At 41.4% G+C, this 18,326-nt stretch overlaps 1 protein-coding gene across 1 annotated transcript in view; it reads left to right on the top strand.

The window, feature by feature from the left end:
• The first annotated feature begins 4,610 nt into the window (after window positions 1-4,610).
• Window positions 4,611-18,326, top strand: part of UXS1 (UDP-glucuronate decarboxylase 1) — a 57,224-nt gene continuing 43,508 nt past the window's right edge. The window contains exons 1-2 of the mRNA XM_032100429.1: window positions 4,611-4,790; window positions 16,794-16,821. Of these exons, the coding sequence (XP_031956320.1) occupies window positions 4,694-4,790; window positions 16,794-16,821 (125 nt within the window). The 5' untranslated portion in view covers window positions 4,611-4,693. The remainder of the gene's footprint in view (window positions 4,791-16,793; window positions 16,822-18,326) is intronic.

Here is an 18,326-nt window from a genome sequence, read left to right as displayed (position 1 = left end):
TACAGATTTGACTGCTGTATACCATCAGAGGAAGTCATGGGCTTCTTCAGTACTAATTCCATCTTGATCTGAATTGAATACAACCCAAAATGGATGCATTCTAAGTCATACTTCCAAAGTGCTCTAGGGTAGAGCGACACCAATTAAGAAGTTCCAAAGGGCTTGGGAAATCATGAAATGTAAAACAGCAGTGAATTAGTAACTTGCTGACTCAGCCTAATAAACTTCTTTGATGGAGGATAAAAGAACCTTGAGGAACAGTGGTTTTAACTGATCACAAGTTTTTATGATCACTAATTTAGCCACTATCTCTATTATTTCATTCTGACCCAATTACCAAAGCATCTTGCATGTGGCCCTCTGCACTTTCAGAATAGATAAAGAACCTTAAAATCTTTTTCCAACTTTGAAAATGTATGGGGCCACCTTCAGTTAACTCAGGGGGAAAATGCATCATGAAGAACAAGTGCTTTATGTAAGTAATGCTACCAGTCAATTTAGGAATGTTGTTTAATTTTTTTTTTTTTAATTGAGTCAGTATATCAATTTCAAGCCTGAAGCAACTTTTCTGAATAGTGTTGTGTCTTGGGTTTCTAAATGCTTGATGTAAAAAAAGAGCCTCAAATTTTACAGACTGAAATACTAGGACTACTCCCATATGAATGAAACTGCTTAACAAAATAGACAGGCCCCACTGTAGTCTGAAATACAATTATTTCCTTATACGTTGTAATTTATTCTTTGCAAGTAACTGTCTAAATCATTAAATGATTCACCTAATTTCTGCAAATCCATATTTAAGTAGTCATTTTCATATCATGCTTTGACATTTACTCGTTTGCTTCCATTCGCTGGATGATCTGTCTCTTAATTTGTATGTTTTCAATGGCTGGGATTGTCTCAATTCTGCTTAGAACTGTTACGATCCAGTTGTATTTTAAACCATTTATTACCATCCAAATAATAAATAATAACTGTCTGAAGCACTTAGCAGCTTTCTTTTCCTTCAGAGATGTTAATATTAAAAGAATTGACTCCCTTCCCAGAACTGCATGTTCTCTTTTCATTAGCCTTTATAAAAACCACAAACCCTCAAACTTCTAACTTTTCCTGAAAAGAAACACTGCTAGTTTTAACTCACTTTTGTCTGAGTCCCCTTCCCCACTATGATCTGTTGTTAAAAGTAGAACTAACCAAAACAAAACAAATAATCACATTCCAATTCTCTTTTTTTTTTTAAATCACATTTTACAATTTGTGCATGCATGAACATCATTAGTTCTTCATGATTATCTTGGGCTTTGTATGGTCTGAGTTGGTGTGCCTGTGCAGTACAACAGTGTAACTCCACAGAATCATCTATTTTTAGAGGAGGATAATGATACCACAACAATTCCTCCCAGGAAGCATCACTAGCTGTAGGATGCAGCTGAATGGTGAGGAAGCATACAAGTAGCTGAGCAACACTATCTTACTTTCTTGGCTATGTTGAGCTTTCTAATGCAGAGACCAAAGCTACAAGAGATGAAAGTAGTGTGCTGGTAATGGTTTGTTTTTATTCTTGCATTTTTTTCAGAGCTTTGTAACTCATTTTGTTATCTTGTACACAGCAATTCTCTCTGCTCACGTCTCAGTGCCCAGGGTCCACTTATGTCTCTCACATCATGAGGTGGAATGTTAGCTCTTGCAGAAACACGAGTGGGACAGAAAGCAAATATTTTCCCTGCATTTCCACATGGCAGAAGAGTGTCCCTCATGTGGCATCATGTGAAAATCCTGCAAATTGCAGCAGTTGGTTTGGTGTTTTGTTTTTTTTTTTTCCCCTGGTTCTGGAACAACAGCTAGGTAATTGCATAGCTTTGATCTGGTATCAAAGAAAAGTACACTGCAGGGGTGCTGTGAATTCTAAACTCATACTGGTTGTTCAGGTAGATATACCTGTGTATTCATATTTTTAATCATTATCGAAAGCTATTTTAAAATTCCATCATTTAAAACCTCCCATTGTGTTACAGGCTGTGGTTTAGTGAACAAAAAAAATCAAAATGCTCTCATAAAGCACTTTCATCACTGAAGTTGAAAACTGCAGTGTGAAAGACAGGGTGTACTGCCTGCAAACCATCTCAGTAAAGACTGCCATTAGCTGATGTCATGCAATCAGACTGACTAAGATAATGACCCAAAGGCAGATGGATGCCTGCTACCTGATTTATAGCACACTAAGACTCAGCACTCAAAACTGTATCATCCCTGTCTTGGCATATCTAGCAGCCACTGCATACCAGAACCTCTACTATTAGTGCCAGTCCTTGGCACAAGGCTGTGAATGTGACCAGCTGTACCCTGAAATAAATGCCCCTGCTGTTGACCATCATGAGTCTGGAGAAATTTATAGTACTTTTAAGGTACATGTCTACAGTTATAGTTGAGATGGGACAGACTTACAGTCATTCCTCTGCAGCTAAGTTAGACACATTCTGTCTCACTTGCAGAGTGACATAAACACAGCTGGCCCTGGTGTCACACATGACAAACAGCTGGCCCTGCAGAGAGCATGGTCTGCCTGCCTCCTGTGGAGTTCAAGTCTCCTCCACCGTGAAGTTCCACAGTGCATCCTGCTCCTTTGCTCTCCTTCTCACATCTTCACCAATTGCAGCCTGTCTCAACATGTTTCTGCAGCAAAACTGGCCTGAAGACTAAGCAAGGTGCCTTACGCAGGCAGCGTGATTGAGTCACAGACTGTGCAGCCCAGCTTAGGGCAGGGCAACTGTTAAAAGCGTCTTGGGTACCCCTACAGGCTCGTGGATTTTGTATTGTGCATATGAATATATCCTGTAATATTCTCTAGCTTTCATGCAGCACTGTTCAGCTGTAGCTTTTTGATGGCCAAATTTACTGCTGGTATAAAACTCTGCTGCTTTTTGAGAGATTACTATGCAAGATGAATTTGGAGCTAGATGATGTTTTAAATTATGATCTATTATTCCCTTTACTCCATGTAGCAAGAAGCAGTGGAATGAACTTGCAAGTTAGGTATAGCAAACACAAATCAAAGAAACAAAAATCAAGAGGAAAGGAATGGCTTTATAATCAGAGCCCAAGGTTAGGAAATCTCAATTCTCAAGGCTTCCTGAAAAAGTCCCTTTTCTTCCATGGGTCACACAGGGGGGATATTCTAAATCACTCGCTTATCCTTCTGACACACATTTGTTTCAACTTTACTCCTTATAATAAGAAGCGGTTAACTCTTGTTAACTGTGTGAGCCTCTTTTTGACTGAGGTCATAGTTTCTTGGTGTAAACAAGCTGCATTTCTACACCGAAAATAAGAATTTAATTCAAGAGCACTTGCTCTCACAGTGTTCTCCTGTGGGAGGCAAGTGTGAGAAAGAGTATCTCCTACAAACTGTGTGGAGGCCATACTACTTAAGGCAAAGGTCAGGTTGTGGAGGGAGATTTCTCTTCAGATTAAGTGTATCTACTGGAAGGAGAACATGTTTTGACACGAGGAAGGTGCCTACCATGCCAGGCAAATATCAATCTGCATTTTGCAACAGGTCACAAGGACTTCAGATAGAAGCTGCAGTAAAAATGTAAGCTGTTTTAAAGCAACTGCAATCTTGTTATCCTGAACAGAAGCAAATTCATAAACTATTACTTGGCAGGGGTGTGGGGGAGAAGGGGGAAATCCTCACATTTTTCATTTACAGAATCACAGAAAGGGCAAGGTTGGAAGGCACCAGAATGGGTCATCTGGTCCAACCTCCATGCTCAAACAGGGTCATCCTAGGGCACCTGGAGAGGAGATCTCATCACAGTCTACAACTTCTCACATGGTGGAGGGGCACACACTAACCTCCTTTCTCTGGCAGCCAATGACAGGACCCGAGGGAACAGCCTGAAGTTATGTCAGGGAGGTTTAGGTTGGATATCACAAAAAGGTTTTTCACCCAGAGGGTGGTTAAGCACTGTAACAGGCTGTCCAGGGAAGTGGTCACAGCACCAAGCCTGACAGAAACATTTGAACAATGCTCTCAGGCTTGGTGTAATTCTTGGGGCTGTCCTGTGCAGGATCAAGAGTTGGACTTGATTACCCTTGTGGGTCCCTTCTAACTTAAAAGAGTGCTCTGCGATTCTGCAGAACCGCATCCAGCTGGTTCTCCTTACCATACAGATACCTGCGCAAATGTGGAAAGCACATCGGGACGAGGGAAATGGCGCTTTCAAAAGATCAGGCACGGAAGGTGCCAGCGTGACACACGTGTTGTCTATTTATATGCCCTCGTCTGCCTGTTCATTCCAGCAGGTCACCACCCAAGGACCACCACAGTGGGAGGCGACAGGGGACCAAGCCCGCCCGACCCTGAAGCACCCTGAAAGACCACACAAGGGCCACGAGGAGGCTGCGGGCGCGCTACTTTTCCCCGGGCACACTCTGCGGGAAGCGGGCGCTCCGCAGGGAACACGCTCGGCCGCGAACCGGGGTTACGGGGAAGCGCGGCCCGCGCGCATGCGCCGCCACAGCTCCGGCCGCGTCCGCGGCCAGCGAGGGAAGGGGCGGGCGGGGGAGCGAGCGCGCGCTGCCGCCGCCGCTGCGCCTGCGCGGGCGGTTCCGGGGCGGGCGGAGCGGGGCCGAGCGGAGCCGTGGGTGGCCGCGGCCGTGCCCGGCGCTCTGCGTGCTGCTGCCGCGGGGCATGGTGAGCAAGGGGCCGCTGCTGCGCCTGCTGACCGCCATCAACCGCAGGAGGATGAAGCTGCTCATGGGGCTCGCCTTCGTCGCCTACGTCGCTTGTGAGTGAGCGGGGATGGGGGCGGGTCTGGCCCGGCCATTCATTGCCCGCTGGCACGGCGCCCCCCGTGCTCCGCGCCCGCCGTGGGGGAGAGGAGGAGGAGGAGGAAGATGTGGCGGCGGCACCTCCCGCACCGCGTTGCGCTGCCCGGTTGCGGGGGTGCCGCAGCGCGGCTGCTCAAGCCCCGGCGGGGCAGGGGCTCTCCGCGGCTCTGGGCGGCGAGGCTCCGGGTTCCCCCTTTCCCTGCCCTGCCGAAACTTTCCCGAGTGCGGCGGGCAGCCGCGCCGGGCGTCCCTGTCAGTCGTCGCTCCCCTGCCCCGTCCCGAGGGCTTGCGGGGACGGTGCGAGCGGGACGTGGCTCAGGGAGTGTTTCCGCAGCCGCTCTTTCCTCAGACCGCGCTTTGTCCGCCCCGATCGCGACCTGGTAGCGGTGAGCAGCCCTCAGGGAAGTTTTTCCAGGGTAGGCCTCGTGTCTGGTTTTTGTAAAATCCTCCCAAGTCCTTCGGGGGCTAAATAAATGTTTGTTTATTAACTCAGCGCGTAGCTGGAGTCTTAAGAGCCGGGAGAGAGGCACAGAGGTACTTGAGAAAATCTTAGAATAGCCAGTGACGGGGATGTTTATGACTTCACTTACTAGGAGTGAGTCAGATAGATTTTAAAAGGATTTAAAACGTTGTCCTGTCAACTCTCTGCCCTTTCTTGTTTTTTTCTGTTGTATTTTTAATTTATTTTATTTTAGCCTGTTTTGTTTTCAGACTCAGGTAGATTCTATGTAGATGCCTTGTCAGTTTAGGTAGGGAACGAGTGATTCTCTTGATGCTTGAAAGCACATAGAGGTGTGCTAGCTTTGGGGGTGAGTGCGCAAACCATTTAGGATCCTCCCTTTGGATTTGGGAAGGTGGAGAGGTACAACACAAGCAATGTCAGAGGGGTGGTGTTTCCTAACACAGAAACACAGCAATTCCCATTATTACCATGTGTTATTGTCTTTACTGGACCTTACTATTTAGATACTGCTGTTACTGTTGAAGTTATGTTTCAGCTCTGACTTTCAGGACACTTTGTTTGTCCAAGTGACTTCAGATCCCTTGCATCCTGACAGCTTAGTGTCTGTTTTTACTTTGAAAGGCTTACATGTTTTGCTAAAAATGATAGTTTTCAAAGCGGAAGTTAATAGACTGCTGTGAAAATACTGATTTGAGTGGCAGTTGATGTGCTCATTGGGACCTAGCTATTGATTACATTCTGTGGATAGTAGTTGGTGTTTGCTTTATAGCTTTGTGTGTAAAAGTTAGCCTTAAGGAGAAGCCTTCAGACTACTTGTTCTTTGGGATTCAGAAAAAAAGTGGAGGAGGAGAGGGACTGCAGGTCAGCGTGGCAAAAAAAATGGCTTGGAAAGGGAATAAGTTGGTGTCTGATGGGAATGTGTTTTTTGCAAATCTAATGTGCTGTGCTTTTCCATATTTTGACTAGAGATCAAAAGTAGTGGAATCCTTAGGTGTCAGCTACACAGTATGATATGGTAGCAGATGCCACTGGTCTGTCAGATTCTAGAGAGAATATTTTTTGTTTGCTTTTCTACAGGAGTGATTATTTATGATCCCATTCACATTTCCTAAAAGAGTACTCCTCACAATGTTACTGAATCATCACTACGCTCTGCTTGGAGTCAGATAATGCCCAACTGAAATAGCATAGAATCTGAGAAAACTGAGCTGCTGGTGTAGGTGTATGTGCTGGCACTTCTCACATTCCATCTTTCTGAAGTACTCTCCAAATGACTAAGTGTTTTTAGGCTGTGCGCCTCCTTTCCATGAATTTCCATTCAGTATTAGGGCATGGGCATTCAGACTGGGAGCACATTTTACAGGGAATGAAATAGTTGGCAAGTACATTATTTTTTTGTGAGCTAGAGGATAGGACTTTTTAAATAGTGCCATTTTGTCAGCCTGTGTGTGAAACCCTGAGCAAATGTTTTGGGAGTATCATTTAGAAAAATGTCTTACTTCATAGGAATGTTTTGCCTTTAAATGCAAATTTGTTACAAAGATGCCTGAAGAACTTCTCTCTGCGAGTTTGCAAACTAGAGAAAGAACTTTTTGCAGACGGTTGAAAGGCTGTGAACTGTTTCACTCTCAGGACTCATTGAGTGGCCCTCTTGGTAATGTCCCACAAGTTGGTGGATGACTGGGCTGTCTTGGGTATCTCTGCTCCACATCATACAATGACTGAAATTTCTTTGTTGTGGACCAGATGAAGGAACTGGTCTGGACTGAGATCCCCCTTTTGTGTTACAGCCATTTGACAGTGTGGGTATTCGACAGCTGTTTTGGCCCACCTTGAGGAGGTGGTGCACAGCGGTGGAATGGGAAGCTGGCAGTGCTGTTGGCAGTGTTGCCATCATGTGCTTTGCAGGTCTGCAGTTAGGAGACTCTCTCTGAAGGAGTCTTGTTTACTTTGGTGGAAGTACCGCCATGGCATGAGATACACAGTCAGGATCATATTAAAGATCCTTAGAACTCTTTTATGGACTTCACTGGTTTCCCCAGTAGCACTTAGAGCCAGAAAGATCCTTGCTTTGGATTTGGATTTGAATTTGGATTAAGGTAGCATTTGATGCCTCGTTTCTGTAAATCTAACTCATATTAATTTTAAAAAATCATTCACTTGAAACAGTGTGCTATGCATGCTTTGTATGTATAAAAATAGAAGTCAAAAGAAGCATTTCTATGCAGCAGGCAATTAAAAACTGCTATAACTTAAGCAACTATTTCCTGGGAAAATGAAGTGAATAAAGTTTAGCATTTCACTTTACTTTTCCTGTAGGCCCTGGGTGAAAGGGGATTTGTTGTTCCCCATTGCCCAGGTGATGAATTTGGAGATACTGCAGCTGCAAGCTGTCTGGATCGCTCTGTAATGTCAGACTGCTACTCAATTTTTTTTTTAATACTCTTCATAATTAGCTTTGTTGACTCACCCTCAGTGCTGTCTTCTTCTGTGAACATTGCACGGCTATACTGTACTACATATAGTGGGAAACCTTGCTCAGAGGTTGAATTTGCATTGCCCTTTTAAAGGGACAAAGTGTTCTGCTCCAACTTTCCTCTGATTTAACCCCCAGCAAAATAGTGCAGGAGTGCTAATGCCAACCAAAGTAGGGTGGAGGGGCATGTGGAGGTGGCTGAAACAAGTTCTTTCAGTCATGGGCTCCACTTACATCAACTTAAAACTGTTATAAAACCATGGCTTCAGAACATGAGGTGATTATAAACAGGTGAAGTGGGTTTAATTGATTTTTATTGTCTGTAATGGGAAATATAGACAGATCATAAAATAGCAGTCAATTAAATGGATAATGTTAAAAAACTTCAGTGTCACCACAATATGAATAACTTATATACAGGCCAGGAGTTTTCTTTTGTTTTTAAAAATCCCATCTGTTCATGTGTTGGAACGTCAATACATAGATACCTTAAACTCAGCTCCCTTGGAAGTTTTAGATGTTTATTCAGCTTTATATGGACATGCTACCATGCTTCAGTGGTACTGTCTTTGCAGAATCAGGAGCTTATTTAAGTTGTTGGAAATACACTTGAAATCTTGTAGCCGGGATTTAAAGACCAGAGCTCATCAGTCTGCATGGTTTGCTTTAATCTTGATGCTACTGTAAATAATCTACTGATGTTTTCATATGACACAGCAGTTGCATGTTCTTAATGAAAAGGTTAAGAGCTCTATTTCTGGTAAAGTAGAACAGTTCTTTTTACTCATTTGTAGATCAAATGGTTCTCGGGAAGTATATCAGTAGCCTTGTTCCTTTTCCAAGGGGAAAATGGAATAGTAGGGTGCTGTCATGAGATCCAAGCTTAAGACCTCATTTCCTTTGTAAGATAAATTATAGCACAACTATTGGAACAACTTAAAAATGAAATGTCAAAATAATGTGAGGGAAGTACATCCTGTAGTATAGTGGCTTGACTTTTCACAGCATTGTTAGTTTCCATGGTTGTTATCCTTTGTTTTACAAGATTAGCCATTTGTTTTTGTCAGATTTTCATCAGCTAGGAAGAACGCAACGTTCTCTTCTCAAAATATCAAGGTGTGTTTGAGCTTTTCAGTTTGAATCTTACCAGCCCCTCGCATGTTGCTTGTCTTGCATATGTTCAAAACAAAGGTTAAATGCTACTTAATGTTTTGTTTTGATAAGCTTTTACTTCCACTTTTTGTAATAGAAAAGCAGTTATCAAGTTGGCCCTGTCCTATTGCTTCATGCTGTCTCAATGTTATTCAACATCAGAAATTTTTCTTCCCCAGCCATTTTATAACTAGATGTCAGGATTGATTGGCCATGGAAGAGTTAGAAATGGTTGTATAGGACATCAGGCTTGCTTTCTTTTTGTGTCAGCATGCCATAGATTCTCCACCAAAAAACAAATCAAACCCAAAACATTTGCTGGCTGGGTTTGTGCCCTGCAGAGCTGCCTTTCATTTGTGGGTTTATGTAAATAAGTTCACTGTCGTAACAGCTTCCAGTTCCCTGCTCATCAGGCTTGCAACTAGCTGTACTTGTGTAGCGTATGAAAATTTGTTCACACTTCAGTTGTTTGTCAGGAATAGATGGACTCTGACTATGCCTTGCTAGCCATGATGTTTTAAAATAATTTTTGGCATCCTGGAGAAATTAATCTTACAGTTCTTCTCTTATCTCCATTTAATATTTGTCTTTAATCTTTTATCTCCACTTAGTATTTGTCTCTTCTGCAGCATGTGCAGGAGACAATGCTGTCATCATTCTACTCAAGGATGAACACTCTTAGAGCTTTCACCATCTTTACCCTCTTTTTTTGCAAAGGGGGGCTATTTCCCTGACATTTCTATTGCTTGTTTCTTTTTTTCTAAGGTTGGTTGACCAAAGCAGAGTTTGGTTGAAACTGGTAGTTTTCAGCATCTCGTTTATGGACTGTAGAGAGGGAGAGGTGGGGGTTATTGCACCAACTTTCCTGAAGGGGTTTGTGAAAGGGGGGTGGGAAAAGTGAGTTTGTTTCAGTTACAGTGCTGACCATTGGAACATTCTGTGAGTCCACTGAAAACAATCTTAGCAGTCAACAGTTGGGTTAGTGGAGGAGCAGTGGTAAAGAATGATATGCTGAAGATACAAAACAGGAGGGAGTAGTAACAGTGAACAGAGAGCTGGAAAAAAGACTTAATAGAAAATTTCAGGAGAATTTTCCATCTGGGAAACTAAGAGCAAAATTCAGTCATAAAGTGATGATGCTAATTGAAATGTAAGAAAAAGTATCCTTGGCTACCTTCCCATCCAGTATGAAGCTCCATTAACTCTTGTAAAGAAAGAAAATTTGCATAATGTTATATCTCACAGCTGTAGGAGGGTATTGGTTTGCCAAGGTTTAAGTGTTTGTTCTTAAGAGAGGGTAGAGGAACTTCCTGGTGATTGTATTGCCTTTGTTTTGCTAGGTGATGACTAGCTGAAGGGCTGACACAGAGTGGTGGTGGTCCTGTCCAAGATAGAGAGCATCTTTCCCTTAGCAAACCCTGTGTCCTTGCGTCTAAGATACTTCTCACGTGGGAAAAGCTACAGTTCCTATCTGCTGTCTTTGATTTGGGCCAGGAACTTTACTGTTGAGCAAGGCATCAGTTCAGGGAATACACCAAGAAGAACTATTTTCCATACAGAGGTCTGTGTAGGCTTACCAGAGGTGTATTTTTTTTTAATCTTTTTTAATATTCAAGTTGTTGTATGTTCCCTGAAGGCATAATCATAAACTTCACTCAGGAAGGTGACATTTCTTAATACAAAGTTATGATTAGTAATTGAATGTTGTTACTCTCATCAGTAAAATAATTTTCTAAAGCAAATTAACATACTGCTGGAATTACAAATGGAATACAACTGAGACGGTTTTGTTATGGAATATAGACTATAAAGGCAGTTTGAAATACATTGGCCAAGTCATAGAATGGTTTGCATTTGATGGGACCTTTAAAGATCATCTAGTCCTGCCCCCCACTGCCATGGGCAGGGACATCTTTCGGTAGAACAGGTTGCTTAGAGCCCTGTCCAGCCTCACCTTGTTTCCAGGTGTGGGCCATCCGCAGCTTTTCTGGGCAACCTGTTCCAGTGGTTTCCCACTCTCATAGTAAAGAATTGCTTCCTCGCATCTTAGTTAAACCTACTCTCTTTCAGGCTAACACCAGTGCCTCTTAAGGGTCCTGTCACTACAGGCCTTGGTAGAAAGTTTTTCTTCATTGTTCTCATAAACCCCTTTTAAGTAAGGCCACAGTAAGGTCTCTTCAGAGCCTTGTCTTCTCCAGGCTCTCCCAGCCAACTCTCTCAGCCTGTCCTCATAAGAGAGGTGTTCCGTCCCTCTGACTATATTTTGTGGCCCTCCTTTGGACCCTCTTTAACAGGTCAATGTGTTTCTTGTCCTGGGAGCCCTAGAGCTGTATGCAGGTGGTGTCTCATGAGAGTAGAGGGCAAGAATTACCTCAGTTGATGGGGTGACCACAATTCTTTTGGTGCAGTCCAGCATATGATTTGTTTTCTGAGCTGAAAGTGCATGTTGCCTTTTCATGTCCGAATTTTCTACCAGTACCCCCAAGACCTTCTTGACAGGGCTCCTCTCAGTCCACTTGTAACCCAGTCTGTACTGATACTGGTGGTTGCTCCAAGCCAGGTGCAGGACCTTGCACTTCACCATGAACTTCATGAGGTTTGTGTTTGCCCACTCCTTAAGCTTGTCACTGTCCCTCTCGATGGCATCTCTTCCCTCAATACCCTTAACAGCTCAGTGTTATCTGCAGACTTGCTGAGGATGCACTCAATTGCTATGTCTGTGTCATTAATAAAGATGCTGAGCAGTACTGGACTCAATACACACCCCTGATGGACACCAGTTGTTACTGATCTCCCTTTGGGCATTGAGCCCTGAATGCAGCCACCCAGCAGCCATCTCTTGAGCAGTCCATCAAACTCATATTTCTCCAATTTAGCCACAAGGTCTTGTGTGGGAAGTAAGTTTCCTAAAGGAAAGAATTGTTTTCTTTACATTATTTACTTTATCTGGAAACAAAAACCTTATTTTTTCTAGGAGACTGAAGTTGCTGAGTGACTGTGGAGAGTCAAAATAACCCCAAAATAACCCCACTCTTTTGAATGCCATTGCACCTCTCTGAAATGGAAAGTTTGACTGAAGCAATTCACTTTGGCTGTTCAGAGCTTATGAATTTGCTCTAGAAATTCAGATTATGACTGTATATCAATTCATATTATTCCTCCATGCTGTTTCTGTTGATAGCGAAATCTGTTTGTAACAAACATTACCTTATAGTCTTTTTATTCTGAGGAGTAGAAGTTGAAAAGAGGGCGATACAGGGAAAAATTCCAGTGCTTTCAGCTAAAATGCTAATCTATTTAGAAAAAAGTGTGTGTAAAAGTTTCTTTAACAGAGTGTCCTGAAAATGCAAACAACAAAGCAATTGGGAAAGAAAATGGTTTTAAAAGAAATTGCATTGGTTTTGGTACAGTTGGCTCTCTAATGGGCATCATAGTTTTGCTTCTTAAAACATCTGTTTTAAAATATATGTGATGCTGAAACTAGTGTTGTCGCTTGTAATTTCAAATTGAGTGTGTAGTACTGTTGAGGACTTGTGATAGTTTATGACTTGATTTTAATGCCTTTTAAAGAGACTCAGAGAAGAGGGACAAAGGTATAGACTTCTTTTAGGATTGTGTTTTTTTCCCACCTTCAGGTTGTGACAGTGTTATTTTTCTGGTTCCCCAACCCATTGTGGATGAGTTAAATACAACATGCAAGGTTCTCGTAGCGTAGTAATCTGTATTTTATAGAAACCTGTACAAAAACTATTATTGCAGATGACAGGTGCAAAGGACATTCAGGTGAAAATATACATCCTATCCTGTGATCTGGAAAGATAACATTTGCCTGCTATGAAGTGCAGCTGATCAGAGTTAAAAGTCTGACTGTGATAGGGTACTGTCCATTTAATATTAGATACTCAGCAAAACTTCAGCCAAGTGCTTGGGATTTCTGTTGTATTTTTCAAGTGTGATTTAACAGATTTTGTAGTTTGGTTTGTTTGGGTTTTTTGTTTGGTTGGTTGGGTTTTTTTACTTAATGCAGGCAGGGTTGGTTTGTATCCAAAGGATAGCTCCTGGAATATTCCTTTGCTGACAGTATCCCAGTCACTGCACTCCTCTGCATCCAGCATCATTTCAGAAAGAGGCTTCTCGAGAAAAACTAAACAAACTTTTCAATTTCCAGGAATGTAAATATATTCAGTTAAAAAAAAAAAAAAAAGCCGCATTCTTTACTCATATGTGACTATTTGTCTTTTGTTTAAGGTAGGTTTGAGAAGTCCGGAAAATCTACAACAATTTTAATGTAAGGCTGTGCCTGCCAAATAGTTACAGCTTAACCTCAGAGGCTGGGAAAGAAACAAAAAAGTATTGGGGTTTTCTGAAAACCCTGAGTGATTAATGTTTAGTCAGATACCTCTTTAATGACACTACTGCAATTAGTGCATTAAGAAACAAATCTTTTTTCTCGAAGAGGCTCTTTAGAGAGTTCTTCATCATTTCACTCAAGGTGTGTTGTTCTTCTCTGGAAGCTATCGCTTTAAAGTGTAATGTCTGTTGGAATGATTAATGACTAATGTATTTTGCTCTTCATGGTACTTGCAATTTAACCTTGAAAAAATGCTTCAATAAAAATTATTTCTCTCATTTTTTGGAAAGGTTGCAAAGGGGAAAACACACCTCAAAACAGATAGGTGTAGTCGTATTTTGACTCCTCCTACAGGCCATTAAACCAGGCTTTAATGTGTCTTACCACAATTCAGATATTCTAACGACTTCCCTAATGGCAACTTACTATGACCTTAATCAGCCACTGGGTGAGGTTTACAATCAGTTTTTGAAAGAATAAGTGGAACCTCTGTCTCTTTTTCTTGTAGGTGAGTGTCTTAATTGTTAGGTTACAAGCTTCTGTCTAGTCCAATGAATCATGAATTCTTCCCTTGCACAGAGGTTCAGTAGATGGCAGGAAGACTGTTTGTGAATGCTCTCTAGTTGGATGAGTAGGAAGATCTTCATAGAGGATTTACTGTATGGCTGTGCGAGGTGAGGATGTTAAATCTCTACAATCTGAGAATTGGCACAGGACTATTATCCTGGATTAATACTTTTTGGCTTAAAAGATTTGGCTTTAGACTTGAATTTTTAAAACTGTTTTTTACAGTGAGCTCCTGGGTTGTTAGTGTTTGGTCAAATATGGTCCGTTAGGACTCTCGTGCTTTTGGAAACTTGGGTTTATGTGTAGTGCCCAATTCACGACCTTGCTGATGTGGAAGATTTTTTTAACCATCCATGTTGGCAGCTTTTGGGGCTTGAAGTTGGTGGGCCTGTCAAGTGGTTTTGTGATGCTTGTAAGGATTTTCATCGTTCTGCTTGTTGATTTGGACCTACTTACCTCTATGTTTCCATCATTCTTGCCTGAATGTCAGACTGGCCTTGACATAACCTTTAGGACAAGGAAATCCTCAGTGAGCCAGAGTTGTGCTGCTGGTTCTGCTGCTGGGTAAGCTCGTTATATAAACAGCTGTGTATTTGGAAGAAAAACAGCCAAACCTTATTTCCACTCTTGTACAGAAATCTTAGCTCTGATCCCTTCAACCTTGGTGTAAGCTCCATGTGAGCACCAGTAGCCAAAAAGATCCTTTTTAGAACTGTGCATTCAGAATCCTTTATGAAGACAGTCAGTATGTTGAAGCGAGTTTTTGCAATGTCTCTCTACACATGAGAGACTTCAGGGTTCTTCAGATAGCTCTGTGTGATAGTTCCTCTGTGGTTAATTTTGCAATTTTTAATTTTTTTTTTTTCAGTGGTACCCAGATATGCTTCGTAAAAGTTTAATGCAACTAGTCATGTACTCCAACAGAACTAGGATATCAAACAGTGTTTCTGGAAGGATGTGAATCCCTTCCCTGCTGTGGACGCTGAGTACACGCAAGTCACCTGTTTTCTTTAGGAAGCCAGTTCCTTGTATGCAGTGTGGCTGCACTGTCTTTGCAGCAAAACTGGGAGGGTGGTATTTGTGTTGCAGCTGGCAGTTCTTTTTTTTTTCTTTTTTTTCCCCAATCAATTCCTACTTTACAAGCTAAACCCAGATGCTTCCTGCCACTGCATAACCACTTAGATTATTTGTATGGGTTTCTCTAGCCCAGAAAAATTATTCATTGTAAGTGTAGCTCAGTTGTGTTTAACTGGAGAATTCTGTACCTGTAACTGCCAGATCGTCACTGTTCACTGAAAGAAACAAAAGTGTTTTTCCATTAATGTTATCATACATAATTCTAAAATCCTAGCCAGAGGGTAAATAACTTGAATTTAACTGCGCTCAACACTGTATCCCTTTTTCCCCCACATTAAATTTACTTTATCTAGTTAACACAAAATCCAGGATTTTTTAAAAATTCAGTTGGATTTTATGAATAATTTGTTCTAATATAAAGCTTCCCTATCTTTTGCCCAGAAGATGAGAGGAGGTTTTATGATATCACTACAGATATCACAGGGCCCTCCTACAGCTTCTTTCATAGTCTGTCATGGATTCCTTTGAATTACTCTTTGAGTTACTCAGCAGCACTCAGCACTTAGGAACAGTTCAGTAGCTTTGCCATCCCCTAAAGGCTAGAACAACTGCATTACTGAATCCTCATTTGTGTCCTCCCCACTCCTCCTTCCTGGGAATGTTTCATTTCTCCTCTTGCCTGGAAGGTACCTGTGACTGTAGCAGTGGTTTTTGTTTGGTTTCTGTAACACCTCATCCTCTGCTTGAGCTCATTGGGTAATAGTGATGGAAATGTACGTGCAGAGCCTAAAGGTAGGCAAAATACTTTACTAGCTGCTACTCGAGACCTGCAATACAGCTTGCAAAATCTGTGGACACTTCAGAAGCTTTCTGTATGTATGTTAATACTGCATATAGGCTACTCCCTAAGACCCAGTGTAATTTGACTCCTTATCTTGAGCCTCGTCTCTTAAAGAGCAACTCCAGAATGATTTTTCTGGACATATTTGGGGTATATTTCCTGTGTTGCTTGTTTTGCAGAGTCCCTTACATAACTGTTCCATGTTAACCTTGTTTTATCTTGATGATGTGAAATTGTCAAGTCTTCCTTGGCAGTGTAGCCTGGTTTATGGCTTCTCATTTTTTCACTTTAAACTGTATTCTGTGTCTTAGTTGAAAGTTAAAAGGAAACTCAGTGTTCTGATAATCGTCTTATAATCATCTAAACCCTGATCAGTTTCAGACTTTTTTTTTCTAGTAGAAAGTAATTTGGGCAGCTGAATCTTTTGTGAACCTAAAAACATCTGGTACATCTTTGGTTTTCAATTTTACATTGTGATTTATCTTTCTATAAAACTTTTTCCATACAAACAGTAATAAAGAAATTTTGTTTCCTTACTGAGGCATTTTAAAAGTTGCATTGCTTAAAAGAACATATGTGCATACAAGCACTTGCTACCTTTAATGCAGGACTCTTGTGGCACCTCTTTGGACTGGTTCAGCTCTCACCTGTAGTGGCCAGTCTTTTGTGACTCTGCAGTTTCCAATTTGTGTGGTTCAGGTCTACAAGGCTTCTTTAGTGTTCTTGTCATTTTTTCCAACATCCGTAATAAATAAGTTGAGTGTTCTGGTTTTTTTAATCTGTGTGCAGTAACAAATTACAGTTTAGATAATTCCTGCATATTTTTTACCGTCTCATGTAATCTCATCAGAATTCCACCCATACTCTAAAACTGTGTTCTAGACACTTGGGGGGGTGTGTATATGTAACTTACTTAGATAATTTGTGATTAACATACTTAATATTGTCTTAAATGCTTCCTGATGATAATAGGAAAAAAATGACCTCATGTACTGCTATATGACATTGTAATGTTTTTTCTCTTATTTTCCAGCTGTATGGGGAAACTTTGTCAATATGAGGTAATGTATATAATTTTTGTATTGAATATCCTTATGTGTAATAAAATTAACTTACCTTTTCTATCAATATATACAAAGTAGAGAGAAAAACAGCAGCTGACACTGTTGTTTGGGTGGTTGCTAAGCAGCTGATACCATTTTTTTAAATACAAAGTGTTCTGTCTCAAAAATGGTTGAATGTTTGCTATAGATCTCGCCCAGGATTTTACTCACACTTCATCATCTGCCTTTTTTTGCACAAATTCATCTTCTGATTTTGGCCAGTTGGTTGGCATACCTGGTTGCATGGGCTTGGATTCTGCTTTTCCTCAGCACAAATGTGGCTGTACCTCAGTGATAATGTGGGCTTAAATTTTGAAGAGCAGCACATTCTCCACTGCTTGCCATTATTATATTTCTGTACCTAGAATCAGAAATGTGCTTTGGAGAGTTTTTCCTCCTCCACAGTTAATTGGTAGAGAATCTGGTGGTTTAACTGCTGAAAAGCAGAAAATCCTGCATTGTCCCCTAGAATTTTTTCTTTTAGAAATAGAAAGACAAGCAATATGTTTGCAAAACATTCATATTTTCACATTTCTGCTTGCATGTGAGTTTGTCCTCCAGGAAAATTCACAGCTGCAAAAGAAATTGAAGAGTATGAGGACAGCTTACTCCTTACAGCAAAGTCATTGTATATAGAGGACAAAATATTTTACTATGCTGTTTTGCTAGTAAAGGGTTTTGGTATTCTGTTGCCACGCTTAGCAGCACACAGTAAGGAAAGTTTGAGACAATATAAGAAAAAATATGAATTTTCTCTAGGCTCTAATTCACCCAGGACAGCTTACCCTGGAGTCTGTTCCTATCCCAAGTGGTCCACTCTGCTCCTCTTACAGTTTCCCACTGTTGCTGCAAAGAGTGCTCAGCTGTCAGGCAAACAGCTGCTGGGCTGCTGTGGCTTGCAGATGGGAATATCATTTAGATTACCGTGTTGTCATGACCAGCGAATTACGGCAGTTTAGCAGCTGTTTCATGAGCAGCTGAGCATTTCTTAACGAAGGACAAGAACCTCAGAGAGAGGTTTGAGGAGGGCGGGTGGGTGTGGGATCCAGGGTGTTTATTCCCTGATAAGCCATCCTTACAAATTCTGCCACTACCTTCATCTGAATTATTATTTGAGATGTCCTTTATAGAGCTGTTGACGGGGAAAATTATTTCTGAAGGTCTGATGTTGATCCTCAGCCAACAAGGATTGTCTTTGTTAGGAGGAAATGCTCATTAAAAAATAAACTGCAGAGTGCCAGTCCTTGAGTTCCAGGATTTGTGAATAAAAAATAGCAGGAACTATTTTTGAGGGGACCTTTTAAGATTCTGAGGGTTTTTCCAAATTTTCCATGCTCACTTATAAGACAGGAAAGGCTATCTGTTCCACAGTTGTTTGCATAGTTTTTTGTAAATTTCTGTTACTTGGGAAAACATTTTCAAAATCCACCAGGATAGCTTAATATTGCTTCCTTATAGTAAAT

Source organism: Corvus moneduloides, chromosome 2, assembly GCF_009650955.1.
Source record: "Corvus moneduloides isolate bCorMon1 chromosome 2, bCorMon1.pri, whole genome shotgun sequence".
In the NCBI taxonomy this organism is placed as follows: domain Eukaryota; kingdom Metazoa; phylum Chordata; class Aves; order Passeriformes; family Corvidae; genus Corvus; species Corvus moneduloides.
The sequence above is the reverse complement of the archived record's forward strand: the minus strand, read 5'-3'. Positions and strand labels throughout refer to the sequence as shown.